This window comes from Prionailurus bengalensis, chromosome B2 (assembly GCF_016509475.1).
Source record: "Prionailurus bengalensis isolate Pbe53 chromosome B2, Fcat_Pben_1.1_paternal_pri, whole genome shotgun sequence".
Lineage (NCBI taxonomy): Eukaryota > Metazoa > Chordata > Mammalia > Carnivora > Felidae > Prionailurus > Prionailurus bengalensis.
The window spans coordinates 91,656,566-91,677,091 of record NC_057349.1 but is presented as its reverse complement, the minus strand read 5'-3'; the positions used below and the strand labels follow the sequence as shown (position 1 = coordinate 91,677,091).

The following is a 20,526-nucleotide window of genomic DNA, read 5'->3' as shown; positions in this document are numbered from 1 at the left end:
AAATGATTCAGTAACTTGAAGCCCTCGTCAGTGGTCTCAATCCAATAGTACAAATAATTTTCTTGAGAAACAAATATCAACTGATAGAATCCCCCTTACTATTCCTTCATTTTGAGTGCCATCCTCTTTTATGCCATAGATCTAAATCATTATTTCCTAACCTTCATTTTCTACTTTTAATTTCTTTGAAAAAAAATAGGCTACGTATGCGAAGGTTTGATGCTGGATATACATTTGTATTGGTATGTGCAGGATCCATTCTACTTTCTTCCTGGATAAACACCCTGATTTTCCTTTAAAAATTCACAGTTCCTCAAATCTAAATCTATGTGGTTTTAAAAGGGATTCACCCCACCTCCTAATTTCTTGTGTGAATATATTGCCTCCAAGCTATCCAATGAGAATAGCACTTCTTTCCTTTTTTAAAAAAAATATTTTTAAGTTTATTTATTTTTGAGAGAGAGAGAGAGAGAGAGAGAGAGAGAGAGAGCAGGGGAAGGACAGAGAGAGAGGGAGAGAGAGAATCCCAAGCAGGCACCACAATGTCAGCATGGAGCCTGATGTGTGGCTCGAACTCACAAACCATGAGATCATGACCTGTGCCAAAACCAAGAGTCGATGCATAAACAACTGAGCTACCTAGGCACCCCAAGAATAGCAATTCCTCTGAATGGGATAATTGGTTCAGAATCTAGTTTATGACCTTGGTCTGGCCAATGAAACCAAATTTGGGGTCCCTTGATTAAATTATAGGGTCCAGGTGTTTTACTTCTACCTGGATGGTTGATCTAGAACTGTTGGTGGCAATTGTTCTTGCCATCTGTTGAGAGGCACGTGTCTAAGAGTAAAACAAATACAGAGAAACAAAGACTACATTGAGGCAAAATATCAGGGAAACTAAATCTTGATATTCTAAATCCAGCCACACTACCTCTGGACTTTACAAAGATGCAAACAAACAAGTTAACATTTTTGCTTAAACCAGCTTGAATTAGATTTCTGATGGTTGCTGCTATAGTAATATAAGTGAACATAAAGTTTAAGGTTTCATATCTGATTCCAAATCATATACATTTTCATCATCTTTAATAGATTTTACAAAGTAAAATATAAATGGACCATTTATGCAGAATTTTTTAGAAATAACTGATTAAGCCTAGAACCTCAGGGCCTTATTGAGTAAATTTCAAATAATTAAAATAATATGTTGAAGATTAAAGAAAAATAAGTTTAATGATAATTGTTTATTTGTTTTGTTATTCTGCTTCTAACCAAACCCTAACATCCCCTGATAGATAGATGATTGATAGATAGATAGATAGATAGATAGATAGATAGATAGGGATAGAGACAGATCTCCCTTATTCCTTTACTCTTGATAATAAACTTTATAATTAATAGCAATGAAATATCTTCAAAATTTTGTGAAAACTGCCTATTTTTGCTACTTCCATTAGTAAGGACTTTAATTTAGGGTACAGTTTTCATGGATTTTTAAAAGCAAAATATATTTTGTTACTTTGTAGATATCTGGCAATAATTACATGCCTTAATATTATGGAAAATGTCAAAATAAACTAATGTTATAAAAAACAAAGCCAAATGTAATATTATTATTATTTTTAAAAAATAAGAGTTTATTTCAAAGAGATGAATTAATCGACACTGCCAACTAAGAAATTATGAAATAATGCTTTCTTGACCAAAGAAGGAATGTCTGGCTTTATTCAACTAACTAACTAAATAAATAAATAAAATGTCTATCGCCAGATTAATACACTTAAAATACTTTATTTTACACAGTATCTTTATTCTATTCTTTTTGCATATAGATTTCTCTCATCTCTAAAGATAAGAAGTAACCTACGCTAATCCAGAAAATTTTTATCATAAAATTTAGAGTTCGCATCATCATTCCTTCTATTGATTATGAAGTCAGTATTATAAAAGTGAAAAAGAAATAAATTGTTGGGAAACCACATTATAATTTTCAAATTAGGACTAAATATTTCAAGATATTAAATCACTAAATACTAGTGAATTTAAAACAGATGACTCTCTCTAATAGAACCATACATCCCTCTTAGATTGTTTACATTTAAGGTCAAAAATAAGACATACTTTGAAGATAATTATTTAAGGAAATACATACTTGAAATATATTACTGCTCTTTGCCATTATTAACCCTTGACCATCAAAAAACTTTTAAAAAGTAAATATTTTAGCAATCTACAAAAGGTAATGATAAAAATGAGAAAAAAGGCTTACGTGATCAATCAGTTCACGGACCATTCCATTCCACTGTCCATTGGCATCATCTTGGGCTCCATATTTCCCATCCTCCACAAGTCTAATTTCATACGTAAAGCCAAGGATTGTAGATAACTCTCTGAGGAGGTCAATACAATAGCCCTCAAATCGATCATTCCCATAGAGAGGTTTGTCAGACTTCTTAAACAAGACATAGGGTTCTTCCTGGAAACAGTAAACATGAAGGTAGGAAATAATAGTTAATCATGAAACTATAAGAATTAAAGCTTTCCTTAGAAGATAGAATATCTCACATTAATTTAGAAATACAGACAATTTTATTTTTTTTCCTAATTGTAATTAACATAGTTTGAAAACCTAAGAAGGCAGATTACTTTTGGAATATTTGTGCTTCAAAGGAGAATATTTAACTATAATAATTTCATCATTACTATCTAATAAAAATATGTCACATATCCCATATCATATATCTTATGTCATATATAAAGGATAGTATATAATGTGATATATGCCATAAAATATGTAATACGTAAGATATCATTTCACATGATTACAATACCCCAGTCTGAATTATATCATTTAATCAATATCTACTGTGCTATTTCAGTGGGATATATTGATGGAAAAATGAAAAAAAAATCCACTGCCTAATTGCCTACTATGTGTTAAAAACTGTAGTATGGACTTTTATATATTACCACATTTTGTCCAAACAACCATGAAAATCATAACCACTATATTTATTTATAGAAAAAGAAATAGTAGCTTACTTTGGAATATAGAAAAAGAAACATTTATCAAGTGTTTATACATTCATCCAACAATATTTTATGAAGCGTCTACTATGAGCCAGCCCTCCTCTATATAAAAATTTCTGAGTCATAAAGTTCATGATATATATGAGGAAATAAATAATAAATGCCTAAAAAAGTAGAACACATAATTTCTGATACTGATAAATGGCATAAAAACATAAAATAGGGGAATAGGATACAGAACAACCTCAAGGTACTTGGCAAGATAAGAGTAAACAAGACAAAATTGAGAAATATGTCTGGAAGTCTTTGATGAGGAGATGAGAGATGAAGTATAAACTAAAAGATGAAAAAGAATCTAGTCATTTGAAAATCTGACAGAAGAGAACTTCAGGACAAGGATACAGCAAGTAAAAGCCTTAAGGCCAATATGACACTGGAGTGTTCCAGAAAGAGGACTACAGCCATCAGTGTGACAGGAATCACATCCAGTAAGTGAGGGAATTAGTTGAACAAGGTCAGAAATGTAGAAAGAATGAGGAGCCAAATCCTGTAAGGCTCTGAATAACAGGCCCTGTTAAAAATTCACATGTTTAATTAAGTACTAAGAGAATCCGTGCATTAGCATACTTTCATGGGGGCAGGTGGAACATGGTATCTGTATCCAGATATCTGGTATCCAGAGTGCAGTTGGCGGTACTACTTATTTCTATTTGACTATGGGTAAAGCCTCTGGAAGGTGCTGTCAGAAAAAGACACTGCAAAGTGGAAAAACTTAAAAGGCTGCCATGCCAGTCCATCTAGAAAGATGACCACCCTCCTCCCAACCCTGGGAAAACAATACTCATCCCATGAGGGTCATCACACCTAAGGGCATTTTAGATATGATAGCAATGTGTCCTCTTGTCCACACTCATCTCAGAAACAAGACTAATTCCATTTTTCTTCCCATCACTGTTGACCTGGCTTATCCCTGTACTATTTCATACACACTCCAACCTGACCAGTGTGCTGTTCTTCTGACACTCCTACACACTGAACTCTGTGCTAAAGAACTCTTGCTTAGAGATCAGCACATTGTTCCACATCTGTAACTAATTTTTGGAATTCCCTTCAACTTTTTGCTTTATTGGACCCACATCTTGATAACACTGCTTCTCCTTCAGCTCTCTCTCTCCCTCCCCCCCCCCTCTCTCTCTCTCTCTCTATATATATATACACACTATATATAATTTTGTATATTTAAATATAAAAGCCATTAAACTTTTAGAAAATAAAAGCATAGGAGAGTGGCGCCTGGGAGGCTCAGTCAGTTAAGCATCCAACTTGGCTCAGGTCATGATCTTGCAGTCTATGAGTTTGAGCCCCACATCTGGCTCTGTGCTGACAGCTCGGAGCCTGGAGCCTAGAGCCTGGAGCCTGCTTCAGATTCTGTGTCTCCTTCTCTCTCTGGCCCTTCCCCTCTCGTGCTCTATCTCTCTCAAAAATAAATAAACATTAAAAACAATTATTTTAAAAAGCATAAGAGAAAATCTTTAGACCTGACACAAAATGCACAATCATAGAAGAAAAAAAGTGAAAATTGGACTTTATAACAATTACATTTTTTTTGCTCTGTGAAAGACACCATTAAAATTATAAAAACAAGCTACTAAGCATAAAATACAGCATTTATTTATTTATTTATTTTTAATGTAAATCCAAGTTAGTTAACATATAGTGTAATAATGATTTCAGGAATAGATTTCAGTGATTCATCATTTACATATAACACCCAGTGCTCATCCCAACAAGGTCCTCCTTAATGCCCCTTGCCCTTTTAGCCCATTCCCCCACCCAACACCCTGCCAGCAACCCTCAGTTTGTTCTGTGTATTTCAGAGAATCTTAAGGTTTGTCTTCTTCTCTGTTTTTATCTTTTTTTGCTTCCCTTCCCCTATGTTCATCTGTTTTGTTTCTTAAATTCCACATGAGTGAAATCATATGATATTTATCTTTTTCTGACCTATTTAGCTTAGCATGATATACTCTAGTTCCACCCAGGTTGTTGCAAATGGCAAGATTTCATTCTTTTTTATTGCCGAGTGGTATTCCATTATATTTATCAGTTGATGGACATTTGGGCTCCATCCATACTTTGGCTATTGTCAACAGTGCTGTTGTAAACATTGGGGTGCATGTGCCAGTTCGAATCAGCACTCCTGTATCTTTGGATAAATACCTACTAAGTGCAATTGCTGGGCCATTGGGTAGTTCTATTTTTAATTTTTTAAGGAAACTCCAAACTGTTTACCAGAGTGGCTGCACCAGTTTGCATTCCCACCAATAGTTCAAAAGGGTTCCTCTTTCTTTTCATCCTCGCCAACATCTATCGTTGCCTGAGTTGTTCATTTTAGCCATTCTGACAGGTGTGAGGTGGTATCTCATTGTGGCTTTGATTTGTATTTTCCTGACAATGAGTGATGTTGAGCATTTTTTCATGTGTCTGTTAGTCATCTGGATATCTTCTTTCTAGAAATGTCTTTTCATATATTTTGCCCATTTCTTCAATATCCAGTGCTTTGGCTTTTGGCCATTCTAATAGGTATGTATTGGTTTTTCACTGCTGCTTTAATTCAAAATTCCCTAAGGACATATGATATTGAACATCTTTTCATATACTTCAATGGAGTTTTATTAGAACTATTTTAATATGTAAACTATTTTACTAGTTAGGGTATTTTAATTACTAGTAGAACTATTGTATTGGGACTGTTTTACTAGCTTATTTTATTAATTTTCATTTTTCAGAGAGGTCACATAGCTAAGAGATAAAAGCTAAGAAGGGACTCAGCTAAGAACTCAGGTTTTCTAAATTCCAAAATACATACTTTCCCCATTATTTTATGTTGCTTTCTACACCATAAGAGCATTTGTAGAAAATCTACATGTGCTGGAGTTTGAAATGGAATTAGATCAAACACATAGGAAACAGAAATTGATTTGTAACTAAAATCAAAGCTAGATATTTAGGCTTACCATGAGGTAAAGGACAGTAAGGATCCTAATTTTTAGTATTATGTGATCACATATAAAATTTATTCTCCAGGGGCACAGAGAATACTACAAATGTGACAAATACAGTCTTCTTCCACCCCTGTGACTATTATACCCATTTTTCCTCTCTACTCTTCTTTTTTTTAATTTTTTTTTTTGTTTATTCATTTTTGAAAGACAGAGAGAGACAGAGCACAAGCAGGAGTGGGACAGAGGAGAGGGGGTGGGACACAGAATCCGAAGCAGGCTCCAGGCTCTGAGCTGTCAGCACAGAGCCCAATGCGGGGCTCAAACTCATGAACCGTGAGATCATGACCTGAGCTGAAGTTGGACGCTCAACCGACTGAGTTACCCAGGCGCCCCTCCTCTCTACTCTTAGTGGCATGCTAGTCTTCTAAGTTAGATTAAACATTTCCATGGATGACAATTTAAATGCCCCTTTTACCTTGGAATATATTATATATGTATATATATATTATATTATATTATATATACACACATACACATATATACACATTTATCTTCTGAACTAGAGTTAAGCAACTTATATGACATGATAATTACTTAAATTTGGATCATCGGGTACATAGCAGAAAACAAGTAAAATGACTTCCATACTGGACAGAATGTAAATGGATTGCTCTGGTCAACTGTCAAAGCCAAAGGAACTTGAACTTGAAAGAAAAAATTATAAGACAGGGAAATTCTCCTATGAGTTTCAGGTATGGTGGTAACAAATCCTCAGTTTCCTAACCCATGGGCAGAAGGTTAGAGATTTGACAAGAACATACCATATTTCTCTGCAGAAGATGGGACAGCCTGAGAATTTGGGACTGGTAGAATGGGAATCAAAAGAAGCATGTGGGTACAATACATTAATTCTATTGAATTAATATTTTGATTTCATTCAGTTTTTGATTTATAAATAAATGTTTTTTTTAATTTAAAACTCTCAAAATATTGATGATTTGTTAAGATCCATACACTAAATAATAGAACTATCTAATATTTTCCAACACCTATACTTTGTACCAGACACTGTTCTGGGTACTACCCTTGGATACACTTATTTATTTCTCATTATAACCATAAGTCCATAATATTATTATTTCTATTTTACAAATGAAGAAACTGACGACAAGAGTGCTTTTGCCAAGATCAATAGCCAGCATACAAACTAGAGAGTCAGATTATTGGAATATTTGCCTCCACAGTATACTTTCTATATTAAATGACTTCTAATGATAATTTCCAAACTCAATTTGAATACATAATTTGCACATAGCTCATTAGATAACTTAATATATATTGCATGACTTTATTATTTTTTCAATCACTGAGATTAGCCGCTAGGTTAATGTAATGCATGCAAAATGGTAATACATTTACTAATTGAACAATGCAATCAAAACAACATTTCAGAAAAGTAGTAAATATAGCCCTTCTCGCTCCCTGAGCAGCACTATGGCGGTAGGCAAGAACAAGCTCCTTACGAATGGCGGCAAAAAGGGAGCCAAGAAGAAAGTGGTTGATCCATTTTCAAAGAAAGATTGGTATGATGTAAAAGCACCAGCAATGTCTAATATAAGAAATACTGGAAAACACTAGTCATGAGAACTCAAGGAACCAAAATCGCATCTGATGGCCTTAAGGGTCATGTGTTGCTGATCTGCAGAATAATGAAATTGCATTTAGGAAATTCAAGCTAATTACTGAAGATGTTCAGGGCAAAAACTGCCTAATTTCCATGGCATGGATCTTACCCAGGACAAAATGTGCTCCATGGTCAAAAAATGGCAGACCATGATTGAAGCTCACGTTGATGTCAAGACTACCGATGGGCATTTGCTTCCTCTCTTTTGTGTCAGTTTTACTAAAAAACGCAACAATCAGATTCGGAAGACCTCTTATGCTCAGCACCAACAGATCCACCAAATTCGGAAAGAGATGATGAAAATCATGACCCAAGAGGTGCAGACAAATGACTTGAAAGAAATTGTCAGTAAATTGATTCCAGACAGCATCGGAAAAGACATAGAGAAGGCTTGTCAGTCTATTTATCTAATGATGTCTAATGATGTCTAATGATACCTAATGATGTCTTCATTAGAAAAGTAAAAATGCTGAAGAAGCCCAAGTTTGAATTGAGAAAGCTCATGGGGCTTCATGGTGAAGGTAGTAGTTCTGGAAAAGCTACTGGGGATGAGACCGGTGCTAAAGTTGAACGAGCTGATGGATATGAGCCACCAGTCCAAGAATCTTTTACAATTCAGACATTTAATGGTGACAAATAAAAAATCTTATTTGTGAAAAAAAAGTAGTAAATACATAATCCAAAAAATTCATTCATCACGAATGACCTCCTTTCCAAGTAAGAACACATTTTTTAATTATTTTTTTAAGTTTCTTTATTTTTGTTGAGAGAAAGAGAGTGCAGCTGGGGCAGAGAGAGGGAGAGAAGGAAAAAGAATCCCAAGCAGACTCCGCACTGTCAGCACACAGTCTGATGGAGGGCTCCAGCTCATGAACGGTAAGATCATTACCTGAGCTGAAACCAAGAGTCAGAGGCTTCCGTGACTGAGCCACGCAGGGGCCCCAGAAAGAATACATTTTTAACATAAAAGTTCTTCAAGAATTTGTGAAAATAGCAATTTTAAGCCTAACAGATTAAGGTAGTAATATGCGTGTCTAAAAACTGCATTTGCATTATTAAGGCATCATTGTCTCTATTTAAAATCTTTGTTCCAAAATATTTATGGTATGTCTTTCACACAAACTCACTTGCACATTAGAAAAAAATTAAGTTAGTGCTTAATGAAATATATTTGAGGCACATGATGGATATATGTGCACAAAATACAAAAGCAAAGCAAAAAATTTTAAAGATTGTTATGCTACTTAATTCTCATTAATTCAGCTTTTCCTAGTAACTATCCTACCTATTAACTTGATTTCCACCACCTATAAGCTAATAAGAAAACTTCTGTCAGGGGGAATAAATTTGTTGATCCCTGTGAGATTAAAGTCTATTTAGATATATATTTTAAACAGGTTTTCATATCACTAGAAAAAAATGTGGTCTGAGTGCATCTTTTTAATATTTATGGGTCTCCACAATGTCAAATATCATTCTTCCTACATTTAATTCTGATAAGTAAGACACCATTTTCCAGTTGTGATTCCTATCTCCAGCTACATTGTGTCACAAGATAGTTTACATCCAGTTATGACTCTCCTTTACACTCTCTTTCTCTGTTTCATACAGCACAAGGATAAATAATAACCTCATGTAGGAAAAGAAAAATGGTACCAGAAGCAATTACTGTACCACATACTGAGTTCAATGAATAATATGATAAAACTCTCCTGGGCAACTTTACTGATTTCTCATATAGTCTTAAATCTCCACATCAGCATTTGCTAGAGGTAAAAGCACTTCATTTCACTGGCATCTGTAATAAAGATTTGTCAGCATTTCCACTATCAAACCCAGTTTTAAGGAACCCAATAACTCATGTATTTTTATCTGCATTAGACTGGGAGTTGGCAAAGAATATAACCAAAATGAAGTTCTAAAAAAGTAAAATATGTTTTAAGGTTGAGGGGACCAAAATGTTTTATTTAAATATAATAAAACTTTTAAATTCTTAAGTTATAACTCACATATCCTTCAGACCTTATCTAGACCTAAATTATTTTTTCATATGCTAACCCCTGAACTATCATTGCCATACTCATGATATTCAAAAGATAGGTACATAAAAATGCAATTTAATTTTATAGATGTATAAACTATCCCTTGCCATTTCAATGATAAGGCTAAACTAATTTATTTATTTATTCAAATACATATTGACTATTGTGTACCATTTTAGGCATCAGATATACAACAGTGAAGAACAAAACAATACAGAAAAGTTTCTGCCCTTCTGGAACTCCCAGTCTAGTAGTGAATTTGAGATTCTTGTCTATTTTATAATATTCTGTATCATTCACAAGGCTACTTTGCTTCACTAATTACCAGAGAGGAAATATCAACATACAGTATACCTTTGAAATACATGATTATGTTTTATTTTAGAGCAGGACCTATGACACTGTGGCCCTTAAATAATTTATTTGGGAAAACAGAAATGGATACTCAGCCTCAATCTTGTTCTGAATTTACCCTCATAACAAAACAACTTTTAAATGGCAACCAGCTGAAACTCCAGTTGCTATGGGTAACAATATTCTCAATTAAAAACAGTATAAGCATTTAAGAGATATTTTTCATGTGTCTTAATTTTTCCTTAATGAATATAGGGTTCTCTCCCTCCCTCCCTCCCCCGCTCTCTCTCTCTCTCTCTCTCTCTGTTACACACACACACACACACACACACACCTTTTTTATTTTTCTATTTTTTAATTTATTTTATTTTGAGATAGAGATTGAAGCCTAAGCAGGCTCCACTCTGCCAGCACAGAGCCCAACATGGGGCTCAAACTCACAAACCATAAGATCATGACCTAAGCTGAAGTCAGACACTTAACTAACTAAGCCACCCGGGTGCCCCAACCAATACCCTTTTTAAAAAATAGCATTCCTGGGGCGCCTGGGTGGCGCAGTCGTTTAAGCGTCCGACTTCAGCCAGGTCACGATCTCACGGTCCGGGAGTTCGAGCCCCGCGTCAGGCTCTGGGCTGATGGCTCAGAGCCTGGAGCCTGTTTCCGATTCGGTGTCTCCCTCTCTCTCTGCCCCTCCCCCGTTCATGCTCTGTCTCTCTCTGTCCCAAAAATAAATAAAAATGTTGAAAAAAAAATTAAAAAAAAAATAGCATTCCTATGGGTCAAATGAAAAGGGCAAAATGGTTACAATAATAACATCAGATTAAAGTAAAATTATAGAGATTAAACTTAAATCTGAGCAGTTTATGTGTTCCTGAGAATCATTTATCTCCCTCAATTTTCTTAGTCTTATATACATACTCTGTGTATCCTATCACTGCCCTCAGACTAAAAGCATTAAGTAATAATACTACAATAGAGCAACTTGGTTTTTAAAGAGTGTGGAGATCAAGATGGAGGCTGTGAAGTTGATTGGAAGTGGAAGGCTAATGAATGGGCATCATGAAGGGTAGGGGCAATGATTCTGCTGCCATTGGCTCCTGGGGAAGGTGAGTCAGCTCTGTAAAACTATACAACTTACACATTAACATAAGGGATTAAAAAGCAGACCTCAACATCTTGCCCTGGAATGCTCAAAAGAATGCAAAGTGGAAAATTATTCCTTTAAAAGGAGGATTAAGGATGAAAGGACATTATCATGGACAGTAATACTAAGAAGATGGGTATTTCCCCAACAAACAAGTTATCAACTCACTGTAACTATCTGAATATGGTCTATACTACTGCCCTCATAGGAGATACTTCTGGGTAGATTAAGAATACATAATGTGCAATGTGACCTGGAAACAACACCAACAACAACTTATGATATAATAATGCTTTCTAATACTAATATATATTTCCAATTAGCATGTTTTGATTTTAAGTAGCCACCATCATGTCTGTATGGAATAGTGACCTATAAGTAAAAACAGCAACTATAAAGATGGTCCGTGAATTACCATTCTCTTCTACAGTACAATTCTAAGTTTAACAAAATACATGCAGCTACCTATATCTACATTTGATAACTTCATGATAAAATATAAATGTAAAATATTTTTGGGGCGCCTGGGTGGCGCAGTCGGTTAAGCGTCCGACTTCAGCCAGGTCACAATCTCGCGGTCCGGGAGTTCAAGCCCCGCGTCAGGCTCTGGGCTGATGGCTCAGAGCCTGGAGCCTGTTTCCGATTCTGTGTCTCCCTCTCTCACTGCCCCTCCCCCATTCATGCTATGTCTCTCTCTGTCCCAAAAATAAATAAACGTTGAAAATAAATAAATAAATAAATGTAAAATATTTTTGTTTTTCACCTAATATTTTATCTACCAACCCATCCATCTATGCATTCATTAAACATTGTTATGTTAATTCTATATAAAGATTTCTAGTATAGAGGTCAGCACATTTTCACTTAAAAATCAGGTAGTGAATATTTTTGTCTTTGTGGATAGTAAGGTTGCAACCACCCAACTGCCATTGTAGAGCAAAAGCAGCCATAGGAGCAATGAATAAGCTGGCAAAACTGTCAGTTTTTAGGGATGCACATTTTAGGAACTCTGGAATCTAATAAAAAACTTACAACCAGGGGGGATGCTTTGTAAAGATAAAAACTGCAGAATTTTGGTAGGAGAGCTCTGTGGCATATCAATGTACCCTGTTAACTATTGTCCTCCACTACCAGTTCTGTAGCAGCACTGAAGATGGCAGCCTGCATTCCTGGTGCAAGTTGTGGGTACCAGACGGAATGGGATGGGCCCACGTTCAAAGAAGGGAATTCTGTGTTTTGACCTGAAGGATTGGCTCAAGGGTTTGCCTTTGTTTCACCTACACAGGAGCTTCCTGAGGGCTGAAGCTGCTTAATAGGTGGTGTTTTCATGAACATGTAGTGGCAAATATATTAGCCATTTCTTCCTGTGAAAGATAACAGCAGAGACAAGAAGCAGATCAAAATGCCTGAACAGAAGAAAGAAATACTTCCCTGAGGAAAGAAATACTAATTAGTGCTATACAATGCTCCTTCATAATCAAGGAATTCTAGAAGCCCATGCACATGCCTATGGCAGGATGTATGCTCAGGAAAAACCTGGGAAGACCTTAAGCATTTACCTTTGGCTGGACTTCAGGCTCTGTGTAAGCAGGAAAGGAAGAAAAGGGTATAATTGTAAACTGCTTACCTAAATGAACAGTGAAAACTAAAAACATTTATGAAAGAAGGTGAAGAACACACAAATAAATGGAAAGATAGTCTATCTCCATGGACTGGAAGAATTCATATTGTTAAAATGTTTATATTCCCCAAAGCAATCCACAGATCCAATACAGTCTCCATCAAAATTCCCACAAGATTTTTCACAGAACTAGAACAAATACTTCTAAAATTTGTATGGAACCGCAAATTACCCCAAATAGTTGCATAATCTTGAAAAAGAAGAACAAGGACAGGGGTATCATATCCTCTGATTTAAAACTCTACTACAAAGTTAGAGTAACAAAACAGTATGGTATTGGCATAAAACCAAACACACAGATCAATGGAACAGAATCGAATTTAGAAATAAGCTCATGCATATATGGGAAATTAACTTATGACAAAGGAGTAAAGAATATACAATGGAGAAGACAGGGCCCAACACTGTGAAAGAAACTTTGCTAGGATTAGTAGACTGCTGCTGTCCTTTTGAAATTCTTACTACCTTTCTAACAAGAGATCCTCCTTTCATTTTACACTGGGGGTGGAAATTATGTAGCCAGTCCTATATGCAATCAGGAATGAACTATTGACTTAAACAAAGAGTAGAGTAAATGAAAATATTTTGGAGAGAGAAAATGATTCATATGGATGCTGAAAGAATGATAGTCATTCTCTGAATCACTGTATGATCTAAGTGACTAGAAAGTGTGAAACAAACAAACAAACAAAAAGATAGGGGGAGATAATATCATGAGGACTTAAGTTAGGAAAATCTTTATTCCTGCAAAATTCTGAGAAAAATATCTAGATGTAATCATTGTGGATCATCAGTATTTGAATTCATATCCTGCTTAGAATGATATTCTCTTTTCTGAGATTATTTTTAAGCATCTAGCTAAAAGTCAATTTTGATGTAGGAAATGAGGTTAGAAATTTTTCCCCAACATTCTCCCGTTAGGTATTTTCTCAGTATTTAGCTACTGGATAAATTTGAACACGTTTGGGAGAGTGATGAAGCAAACCAAAAGGAGGAGGACATGATTTATCACATGATTGCAAAGTGGAGTTTTCAATCATTAGGATTCTGTTTCTTATAATTCAGTGCAACAATTTGAGTTTGAAGGCTCTTTGTCTTAGAAAGGATCCAATATTAGCTACCCTCTAGCTCTATTTACATTTCTCCAAAAAGAGTGGAAATAAGATGATTAAAAAATGGATTAGAATACTAACTGGTTTTGTACCCTCACCCTTCCCCAGGGTTGAACAGATAATGGCAACCTCTTCGAGACCACTGAATATGCATGTGAAACAGTCATACAAGAAAATCCTTGTGCAATGAGAATTATCCATCAATGGTCAGTAGTAGTTAGCAGCATATGTTTTATGTAATGGATGGTGAGCTTAACATTCAGCTGCTGCCCTTTGTAATGAATAAAATCAACAAATGTTTATTGAGTACCTATCATTTAAAAGAAAATACCTACTTTAGAACAGTTGCTTCTCCTATGCACCTTTTTAATTTAGTTGAAAATAGAGAATTTGCACAGAGAAATGCAAATTAATAATATATGCTTTCATGTAAGTGCCTAAGGAATAAATTGTATAGATAAAAGGACCATTAGGTGCCAGCAAAAGGAAAGTAAAGATGTCCCAAAATGGTTAGATAAATCATCCCAGAGAAAAGGCCACCAGAAAAATGGATTGTAGAGTAAGTACAAATTAGATAAATGGGGAGAAATAAGAGTTGCTCTGGCAAGAGAAATGAAGTGAGTAAAGTCATTGAGAAGAATCTTACTGGTGCGTGGCCTGAAGAAAAGCAATGATAGTTTTCGTAAGAGGAAGATGTTTGAAAGCCTTAGGGGAAAATAATAAATGTGAGCACTATTCATTACTCTAATTTTAGTTTGTTTTGTATCCATTTAATATTATCATTTACTGGTAATTTTGTGCCAGGAACTATGTTATATATTTTTTTTCAAATTGTTATCTTTAATACAAACTTCAAGTTGCATGTTATTATTACCCTTATTATAAAGTTATGGTAACCTGTCCATGGTATAATCATCTACTTAGTGGCAGACTCAAGAATCAATCCTAGATTTTCTGACTTCCATTTGTCCTTGCAACCTACAAAAAAACCCCTTTCTCAATTAGGTATTTAATTCAGATACCAAGTATTAACCAATTGTAGAAATGGTCTGTTCCTATACTGTTCATTGGTGGGTTCATCCAATCATACAGTCCTTGGATTTGCATATATAAGTAAATTTCATCATATTTATCAACAAGGACTTCAAAATTATTATGGTCTAACCTAATGATGTCCATAGTGCATTCATTCTTCTGGGAAATCATCCCCAAAGTTTTGTTTTCAAGAAAACATTCTGCAATTAAAAATATGTAAAAATTCTACGTTTTCATTCTTTTGAGATATCCACAATACATATGAACTTACTAGATATTCAGTGATAAAGAAATCTTATGAATTTACATTAACTCAGTATTTTCCAAAAACTACTTGGGGCGACTGGGTGGCTCAGTCGGTTGGGCATCCGACTTCAGCTCAGGTCATGATCTCATAGTCTGTGAGTTCGACCCCCGCTTCGGGCTCTGTGCTGACAGCTCAGAGCCTGGAGCCTGCTTCAGATTCTGTGTCTCCCTCTCCATCTGCCCCTCCCTGCTCATGCTCTGTCTCTCTCTGTGTCAAAAATAAATAAAAACATTAAAAAAAAATTTAAAAACTACTTAATTACAGAATAGTTGTAGGGTGTGCCTGTGTCACGTACCTATCAGAACTGTAGAGCATACTCTGAAATTCTGATGTAACCAAATAATAAACATGGAATGTTATTGCTGCAGGGCATAGAAAGTGCTTGCTGTATTATGAAAGTGGTATTTTGTCTATGATGTCAGAGAGTTTCATATTTACCAAAAATTGCAAGACAAAAAGTGCAAGACAAAATATAAATTTAGACACTTTTAAAGAACACAAAACTGTGACGTATAATAAGCACATATTTTATGGTCTGTGGCTCTAGTTACATTTGAATGAAGTATAAAATATTATACATACAATATGAAATGTTTTCCAAACAGCTATGTGCCAAAGGCATTTCTTTTCTATTAGTTCTCAGATGAAGTGGTGAAAAATATTTTGTTTGTCCTATATTGGTTTATTCAACAAGATGGTGAAACAAACTCATGAGTTGGTTTTTTTTAACCAATTACCACATAAAACCAAAGCTAAGAGAACTCAGAACATAAAATTTATAGGACCCAAGTTAATAATACTCATTCTTGTTTAGGCATCTAATTAATGACATAAATTAATGGCATAAATGCCTTATAAGAAGTGTACTATATTGGTTTATTTGTCCTATATTGGTTTATTCAACAAGATGGTGAAACAAATTCATGAGTTGGTTTTTTTTAACCAATTACCACATAAAACCAAAGCTAAGAGAACTCAGAACATAAAATTTATAGGACCCAAGTTAATAATACTCATTCTTGTTTAGGCATCTAATTAATGACATAAATTAATGGCATAAATGCCTTATAAGAAGTGTACCTAATGAAATACATTGACTGATAAATGGATAAGGGCCTGGGGATTCACACATTATTCAGGATTTCTAGGGGAAATCATGTTAGTGATGACGGTAAAGCAAAATACGTAGACATTTTCTACCAGGAGAAAAAGTCTGTACCTTTCTTTTTGAGTTATTGTGGTGGGGTTAGGAAATAGTCTGTCATTAAGAGTACCAGTTAAATTTCAAATAAAGAGAAGCAATTAGGAATCAAAGTCAAGTAATCAAGTTGGGATTGAAAAAATGAAGATCAGAACCTGAGAATCAGATATTGATCAGATAGTAAAATTAGGTTGGGGGTACCTGGCATAATTCAGGACTTACCAGTCTTGAAAGTCTCATGATAGTCATCTTACAACTACCCCTCCTCAAAATGGATAAATTATTCTTGAACCTGACTCAAAAGACAGTGTATTTTTTTTCTTTATCTTCCTGCGTAGACTTGAATTTCTAGTTGTTTGTTAAACCAGAAATAATGTAGCAGGTTTTAGAAGAGAATCCATAGAAATACCAGGAAAGGAAAGAAATATGCAATGGTGTAGATCACTGAAAATACGCATGTGCTCTCTAAGTTGACAATATCACCTATATTCATGATGCCAACTCCCATCTAGTTTGATAACTCCAAATCTCATCTCCAGCCCAGATCATTCTTCAGCTATGGGACTACATATCTGTCAACCAGATAAATATACCACATGAAATTTAAATATATTTAAAATTAAATTCATCTTTTATTACTCCAATTCTGCTTTTTTATACCAATAATGTTTCCAGCAATGTTTATCAGAAAAATAAGTGTTCCTAACCTCTGACCTCTTCTTAAACTCCAGTTTGTAAACTGTTACTATAGATCTTCCATTCTCTACTCTATATATATTGTGATTGATAGCCAACCCTTCAGATATTGCCACAGTTTGGACTTTATCAGCTCTCACTCTTGTAATATTCTCCTGGTTGTTCTCACCAAATCTTATCTCATGAACTACAATTCTATCTCCAATTCTAAGATTTTTAAAAGTCCTGTCTTGATAATATTTGCTTATGTACTTAAAATCTTTCAAAATTGCACCATCATAAGTAGATTAAAATAAGACCTACAAAACTTCTACTCTTTTATTCTGTTGCCCGCCTGCTCACCCTCATCCATCACTTCCCTTCCACATTCTCTATGCTCTAACTGTAGTGGATTACTTATAGTTATTATAGCTCAAGGATTTGTGAAAAGCAAACACTGGCACTGCCTCTCCTAGCTCTTTACCAAAGTAGTTCTGAGGCTATGGGCAAAATGGAAAAGCTCACAAGTGAACAGTAAGAATAATAGAATCTTGCCAAAAGTTGAGGGCATGGAATCAGAAGTATACAGAAAATATGTGTGAAGGATAACTGACATTGTTGGTATGTTGTAAAAACACTGGAGCAAAGGCATAATCATCATAAAAAATGGCTTCCTTCTACTTAAGAAAGAAAGCATGTTATATTCAGCTCTAAAGAAATAAGTTGTCAAGCAGAGTGAAAAACAAGGGCTGGATGTTGTAATGAATTCTAGTTAAAAAAGAATGACTTCTTGCAATGGAAAACTGTAGATCCAAAATTCAGTCTGCTTTCTTGTTAGACATAGGTGACACCACTCTTTGGTCATTGTATTAGTGTGTTGACTGGCAGGGGAGGGTGGTCAAGTTGGTCTACCCATTCAGCTGGAACTCATGACCTTTTTCAGTTTAATTATTGACAATATACAGAGTTATAATGCAATTGATGAAGAAACTCCACCTATCATTTTGGAAGAATTGACATTAAATATAAGGAACAGGAAACCAAGCAGTCTTTGTCTCCTGGAGGCAGCTGGAAAAATGTTTTAGTCTGTTCTCCATGAAAAGCCCTTGCTCAGAGATCCATATCCTGTACCAACTAGAAGAAAAATAGATAAATTCCCCAATACATTTCTAGAAAACTATTCATCCTCTCATACCCAGACCCTTGCAGAAAACTAAAGGAGAATTTGAGTCTAAGTGACTCTGGATTCAGAGAAATTAGGAACCATGTTAAAATCTAGAGGAATAAATTGAAGTTTACATCAGTCAGGGGTGCCTGGGTGGCTCAGTCAGTTAAGTGTCTCTTCGGCTCAGGTCATGATCTCACATTTCGTGAGTTCCAGTCCCACATCAGGCTCTGTGCCAACAGCTCAGAGACTGGAGCTTGCTTTGGATTCTGTGCCTCCCTCTCTCTCTGCCCATCCCCTGCTTGTATTCTGTCTCTCTTTCTCAAAAATAAACATGGAAAAATAAACAAAAAAATTTAATCAATTAATTAATTAATTTTTAAAAAGTTTACATCAGTAAAAAGTAAGTTCTCCCTTCTTAATTGAGAATGCTAGCTGCCAGGCTGTAGGATTCCTTTCAAAACTTATGTAACAAAGAGAATAGATACATAGATTTAAGTATTTGTTAGACCTTCCAGATGGAAGGCCAGATCCATCTATGGTGCCTTACTTTAAAGTGTGAATGGACATTTGAGTGAAGCCTCTAACATCAAGATAGAAACAAAACAGAAAAATAAAAACACAGATAAAGAAACAATATAAGGGGTAGACAAAAACTTCAAAAAAGCAAATATAATAAATCAATGCTACTAAGAAAAACCAGAATGTATGAAAGCTTTTAAAAATTAAAAGTGAAAGTAAACATAAATAAAGTGCCCTAAAAAGAAATGAGTTACCAAGCCATAAAAGACATGGAAGAATCTTAAGTGAATTTTGTAAGTGAAAGAAGCCAATCTGAAAAGGCTATATACTGCATGATTCCAAATACATCACATTCTGGAAAAGACAAAACTCTGGGGACAATAAAAAGATCAATGGTTGCCAGGCATTGTGTAGGGGGGTTAAGAGACAAAGCACAGAGGATTTTCAGGGCATTGAAAATACTATATATGATACCCCTGATGGTAGATATATGTTATTATACTTTTGTCCAAACCCACAGAATATGCAACACCAAGAGTGAATTGAAATATAAACTATTTGGGTGATTGTGATGTGTCAGTGTAGTTTCATCAATTGTAACCAATGCACCACTCTGGTGGGGGATGTTGATAAAGGGGGAGGCTAAGCATGTGAGAAGGTAGAGGATATATAGGATATCTCTGTACCTTCCTCTCAATTTTGCGATGAACCTAAACTGCCCTAAAAATTATCTTAAAAATATAAACAGTTGAAGGGTGCCTGGGTGACTCAGTCAGTTAACTGTCTGACTCTTGGTTTCAACTCAGTTCATGATCTCGTGGTTTCATGAGTTCAAGCCCTGCATCGGGCTCTGCATTGGCAGCATGGAGCCTGCTTGGTATTCTCTCTCTCTCCCTCTCTGTGCCTCCCCACTTGCACTGTCTCTGTCTCAAAATAAATAATAAACTTAAAAATTTTTTTAAATATAAACAATTGATGGACTAGAAGACAAAGTTGAGGAACTCTTTCTGAAAATAGAATTTAATAAACAACAAGGTGAAATTACATGAGAAAATTAGAGAATTATTAAAATCATCTGAGGAGATTTCAAACTATACTAATGTCGGGAGCTCATCAATTAAATTAGAATGTCTGGGTATGGAACCTGGGCATTAACATTTAAACAAAAAAACAAAAACTGTCTAGTATTTACATGGTGCTGAAATATCTAATAACCAGTTAACGGACATGCAGAGGGAGAGAGACAATGAGAAAAAGGCACAGAGGATATTATTAAATAAATAATATTTTGAAATATCTTAGAACCAAAGAATATGTATTTCCAGATTGAATGATCCCAGCAAAATTCTGGACAAGTGCTGTTGAATAGAAACATAATGCAAGCTACAAATAGGAGCCACATGTGTAATTTAAAATTTTCTAGTAGCCACATTAAAAAAAAAGTTGGGGTGCTTGGGTGGCTCAGTTGGTTAAGCATGCGACTCTTGATCTTAGCTCAGGTCATGATCTCACAGTTTGTAAGTTCAAGCCCCACATCGGGCTGTGTGCTGATGGCACAGAGCCTGCCTGGGA

At 35.1% G+C, this 20,526-nt stretch overlaps 1 protein-coding gene and 1 pseudogene across 6 annotated transcripts in view; one reads left to right on the top strand and one right to left on the bottom strand.

Moving 5' to 3' along the window:
• The window catches only part of GRIK2 (glutamate ionotropic receptor kainate type subunit 2), a 662,286-nt gene that overhangs the window by 210,243 nt on the left and 431,517 nt on the right, over nt 1-20,526 (bottom strand). For all 6 annotated transcript variants that reach the window (XM_043592016.1, XM_043592013.1, XM_043592015.1 and 3 more), the window contains one exon: nt 2,270-2,476. In XM_043592016.1, coding sequence (XP_043447951.1) covers nt 2,270-2,476 — 207 coding nt within the window. The remainder of the gene's footprint in view (nt 1-2,269; nt 2,477-20,526) is intronic.
• Nucleotides 7,527-8,379, top strand: LOC122489802 (annotated as a pseudogene).